The following is a 5105-nucleotide window of genomic DNA, read 5'->3' as shown; positions in this document are numbered from 1 at the left end:
GAGAGAGAGAGAGAGAGAGAGAGAGAGAGAGAGAGAGAGAGAGAGATACCTGCAGGAGCCGTCCGGCGCACAGCAGCCGTGGGCCAGGTCACAGTGGGAGCTGCAGTCATCCGCTGCAAGAGATTGACGTGGGAGGGGTGAGCCCGGGTCAGGGTTCGGCTCCCTGAGACACGGGGCTCGGAGGATGCGGGGTCTCAGTCATTGGCTGGGCATGGCTCCGGGCTAGGGCAGAACAGAGACTCCGCATTGCAAGGGGACTCCTTGGGTCTGGTCAACCCCGCGGGTCGAGCGGCTGCAGTGCCGTCTCTGGCCGGCAGAGGTCAACGCGCTAGCGAAGGATGGCCGGGCAGGGCCGCGACCTGAGCCCGGGGGCGCGCTCACCTCGGGCAGGCTGAACGGGTGCCCCCAGGATGCACAACAGGCACACGAGATGCAGACAGCGGCAGCCTCTGGGCATGGTCAGCGCCGGCCCCAGGAGGGACGGACGGATGGACGGCCGGACGTGCGGACACCTGTGGGACGGCACAGGCTGGGAGGCGGCCGGACCCGGAGATGGTGGCACGGATTCCGGTTCCGAGTGACAGGAGCCGAGGGGGAAGAGGGGCGTCGGGACAGAAGAAGGAGGTGGGGGCAGCGGGAGGGCGGAGGCGGGGAAGGCTGAGCAGGCGAGGGGACTGGAGACAGGAGCCCCGGAGCGGGCTCTGTGGGAAGGAGGCGAAGGATGGGCAGCGCCGAACGAGGTCCAGGCGCTGGAGGGGCCCCGACTGGGAACGCAGTCCGCACGGAGGACTCCGCGGGAATGGGGACAGCGCCGAGAGGCGGCCTTGGGCACGGAGGGGACGCGGGGGCCGGTTCCCGGCAGCGAGCAGTCTCCGCCTCCAACCTCGACTCCCCCACCCCCACCCCACCCTCCCGGACATGCTCCCACGTCCCCTTCCCATCTCGGTCGCCGCGGCCTGGAATCCCCAGAGCGCCCCTAGCCCCGCGCGCCCCAGCCCTCGCGGTCCTCACCTCGGGCTGGGAGGCAGCGCGCCCCGGGACGCAGAGCGGGGCCGGATCCGACGGGCTCCGCCGTGGGGCCGGGGCGCGGGGACCGGCGCCGAGTCGGCTGCCATGCGAGCGGAGCGCTCGGGAATCTGGGGCTCAAGGCGACCCCGAGCGGCGGCGGCGGCGGCGGCTCCTCGCGCGCGCTCAGGCCGCCTGCCAGGGGCGGCGTGTGCCGGCGGAGCCCGCCTCCCCCCCCCGGAGCTGCCGCCGGCCCGCCCCCCACCCGCCCGCGTCCGGCGCCCCCCCCCCCCACCCCGGCGACGCAAGGCTCCCACCTCGCCCCTGCGCTCGCCTGTTCCCCCGCGCCCCGGCGCCACCTGGGGCCCCCACCCTCCGCTGCCACCTAACCCCTCCGACCCTCGCTTTCTTCAACGAAAGGAGGAAATTAGGGGAATCTAAAAGGGAGCCGACTGCCAAGTGCCGGCCAAATGTGCACAGCCGTTATTCTCCCATCTTGCATCCCTGCTATCCTGACCCGCACCCCTCATCCTGTGCCCCACCTCTGCTCTCGCCAGTCAGCTTCCCATTACGCTTCTCTTTTATATCTCAACCACGCTCAGGGCACCCTTGCGGCTCCAGGCCCTCCTCCTGTCACCAGCCCACGCCTCCTCCGTTTGTACATCCTACATCACCTGCTTCGTCTGTGTGCTCCTCTCCTCCTCCACGCCCTCCTCTTTCTCTCTTCATTGCCATCCACAGCCTTCCAGGATCGACCCATGCCTATCTAAGGATCAGCCTGGGGCACCGCCTCCCCCCGCCCCATCCCTCGCTCTGTCAAGACTGTCTTTTCCACCCATTCCTTTCTGCGACCACTACTGGGAAACCTCCCTGGACTGGGAACGCCCCCGACTCTGTAGATGTACCTCCCAGGTTCCCACTTCTGTACCCTGATCACATCCGTTCCTGATCTCAGGCTAATGGTCAATTGCCCAAACCCAGAGCTCAGACTGAGAGAGTTTGGGGGGAGGGGGGAGGGGGGAGGGGAGTGGGGCAGGACTACTCCTCCAGGTTAATGGCTCAGAGACACCCGTGCAAGACAAGGACAGGAAACAATTTCTTGTTCTCGTAGGGCAAGAGGGCAGAGGGCAGGAATGCCACTGCCCATCTTCTAGTCCTTCAGATCAAGAGTTCCCTATCTTTAATTTCAAAACATTGGAAGGAGGGGTCCCTGGCCCATGCAGAGCAGCTGCCTACAGACGCCACCAACACACACAAGGGCGGACTAATTTTTCTTGCAGCCGCCGTTGGACGTAACAGCCACACCCACCCCACCTCTTCGCCAACTTCCCCGTTCGAAACTCTGATCACCTCTTTTCTGAAGAGCTTTCTGAATTTGAGTGACGCCGTGGCTCTACTCATTCGTTTGGTTGTTTTTTTGTTTTGTTTTTTTTGTGTGTGTGTGTTTTTAATGAAATATTGCAAACGACCTATACTGTCCAAAATTACTGTAGGCCAAATAGATTATGGTATGTAAACACGATATGACTACTAAAAATCACCTTTTGAGTCTGAAGATGTCCAAAGAGCTAAGAATATGTTAAGTATGTGTGGAGGGGAGCAAGAACAAAGAAAAACCTATCTCAATGTTGGCAGTGATTTTTTTTTCCCGAATGATGGAATTATAGACTTTTTAAAAAGATTTATTTATTTATTTGAGAGAGAGAGAGAACGTGAGTGGGGGGAGGGGCGGAGGGAGAGAGAATCCTCAAGCAGACTCCCGGCTGAATGAGGAGCCCAAGGGGAGGGCTTGATCCCAGGACCCTGAGATCATGACCTGAGTAGAAACCAGAGTCTAATGTCCAACCAACTGAGCCCCTATTTTTTTTTCTTATTGATGCTTTTCAGCATTTCCCCCTTTTCCACAATGAGTGTGTACAACTTTTTTTTATTATTGTAGAAGAAATTCAGGGGCACCTGGGTGGTTCAGTTGGTTAAGGGTCTGCATTCCTCTCAGGTCATGATGTTGGTGTCCTGGGGTCCAGCCACCCACCCCCTACCCCACCGTGGACTCCCTGTGAGCAGGGAGTCTGCTTGTCCCTCTTCCTCTGCCCCACCGCTCATGCTCTCTCTCTCAAATAAATAAATACAATCTTTTAAAAAAAGAAAAGAAATTCAATAATATTAAAAAATGTTTAGGATAAAATAAAAAGAAAAAATCACTCATGATCCTCCTGGCATGATAAAACCACTTATTGTTGTTTTGAACTCTTTTCCTGTCCAGGTGTTTTTATATAGTACCTGTAATGTATCCTGCTTTTTTTTTTTTTAAGATTTTATTTATTTGACAGAGAGAGACACAGCGAGAGAGGGAACACAAGCAGGGAGAGTGGGAGAGGGAGAAGCAGGCTTCCCGCCGAGCAGGGAGCCCGATGTGGGACTCGATCCCAGGACTCTGGGATCATGACCTGAGCCGAAGGCAGACGCTTAACGTCTGAGCCACCCAGGCGCCCCTCCTGCTTTTTTTTTTTTAAAGTAGGCTCCACACCCAGCATGGAGCCCAATGCAGGGTTTGAACTCACAACCCTGAGATCAAGAGTTGGTCGCTCAACCCACTGAACCACCCAGGCGCCCTATCCTGCTTTTTTTTTTTTTTTTTTTAACTGTATGTCATATATTGACGGTCCTCCATAGTTTTTTTTATGGCGACATGACATTCCATTAATAGACCATCATTTTTTTTTTAAGATTTTATTTATTTGACAGAGAGAGACAGTGAGAGAGAGAACACAAGCAGGGGGAGTGAGAAAGAGAGAAGCAGGCTTCCCGCGGAGCAGGGAGCCCGATGCGGGGCTCGATGCGGGGCTCGATCCCAGGACCCTGGGATCATGACCTGAGCCGAAGGCAGACGCTTAACGACTGAGCCATCCAGGCGCCCCAGTAGACTATCATTTTTATTTAACCTAGCCCTCACTACTGGATATTTAGGTTGTTTCTGTTTTTGCCATTATAAATTCATTCAACAAATATTTACTGAGCACCCATGTGCTAGTACTATGTGCCAGACAGCATCATAGGCCCTGGCGGTACGGCTTCCAGATAAATAGTAGGGCCACAGATTTTCATGCCTATAGTTTTTTTCCCATGATTTAGGTTCCTTTCTTAAGATAGAGTCTAAATTGATAAGTGACTGAGTCAAAGAAGTTGTGAAAAATGAACAGTTCTTTTCCTTAATGAAATTCATTGGCATTCACCGATGAAACAGTAGATATGTGAAGCTCTGGGAGTTGATGGCATCAGATTACATCACTCCCGCCTCCCTTATGCTTTGAAGATTTTAGCACCTGGCTTGTTGTCACTCTTTACTCCCACTTGCCTCAAATTCTTGGTGATTCTTGATGATTTAGTATCACATAGGCAATTCTTCCAATACGCGTGATCAGTTTGTTTGCAAAGATGGTCGTCACACTGGCTCCTGCCCCACGTGACCCTTGGCAGTGATTTTGCCACTTCTGCCAGCAAGAAGTGGAGTCTGTTTCTGTAACCCCTTGAATCTGGGCTGTCCTTATGACTTGCTTTGAGTAACAGAATGTGGCAGAAATGACACTGTGTGAGTCCCCAGAGTCTGGACCTCAAGACACCTTGCATTCTGCCCCTTTGTCCTCTTAGAAAATTCATGACGTAAAGAAGTCCGGTCTGGCCTACTGGAAGACGAGAAGCCCCATGGAGGAGAGCTGAGGTGCCCTGGCCAGCCACCATCAGACACGTGAGGTCCTATTACCCAGCCCCAGTCAAGCTTCTAGATGACCACAGCCATCTGGATGAGCCTAGGCAAGAGCCGCGGAAGAATTGCTTAGCAGAGCCCAGCCCATATTACCAAGCTATGAGCAGATGAATGGTGGTTGTTTTAAGCCACTCAATTTAGGAGTAGTTTGTTAACATGGCGATAGACTGATAAAACCAGCTTCCCATTTCCTTGATTTCTTCTTCTCCGCCATTGGGAAGGATTGTCACTAAAACTTTGTTACTCTCAGTAGTTTCATGCACTTCATAATCTCAATTTTAAGTATCATACTTTCTTATTACCAACTCTTGTTTTCAGCCCATGCCCTCTAGTACCT

At 54.4% G+C, this 5105-nt stretch overlaps 1 protein-coding gene across 1 annotated transcript in view; it reads right to left on the bottom strand.

The window, feature by feature from the left end:
* DLK2 (delta like non-canonical Notch ligand 2) overlaps nucleotides 1-1030 on the bottom strand; it is a 4308-nt gene extending 3278 nt beyond the window's left edge. The window contains exons 1-3 of the mRNA XM_021692014.1: nucleotides 1012-1030; nucleotides 382-512; nucleotides 50-113 (exon numbers count right to left, since the gene is read on the bottom strand). Of these exons, the coding sequence (XP_021547689.1) occupies nucleotides 50-113; nucleotides 382-457 (140 nt within the window). The 5' untranslated portion in view covers nucleotides 458-512; nucleotides 1012-1030. The remainder of the gene's footprint in view (nucleotides 1-49; nucleotides 114-381; nucleotides 513-1011) is intronic.
* Between the last annotated feature and the right edge of the window lie 4075 nt (nucleotides 1031-5105).

Source organism: Neomonachus schauinslandi, chromosome 8 (assembly GCF_002201575.2).
Source record: "Neomonachus schauinslandi chromosome 8, ASM220157v2, whole genome shotgun sequence".
Taxonomy (NCBI): Eukaryota; Metazoa; Chordata; class Mammalia; order Carnivora; family Phocidae; genus Neomonachus; species Neomonachus schauinslandi.
The sequence above is the reverse complement of the archived record's forward strand: the minus strand, read 5'-3'. Positions and strand labels throughout refer to the sequence as shown.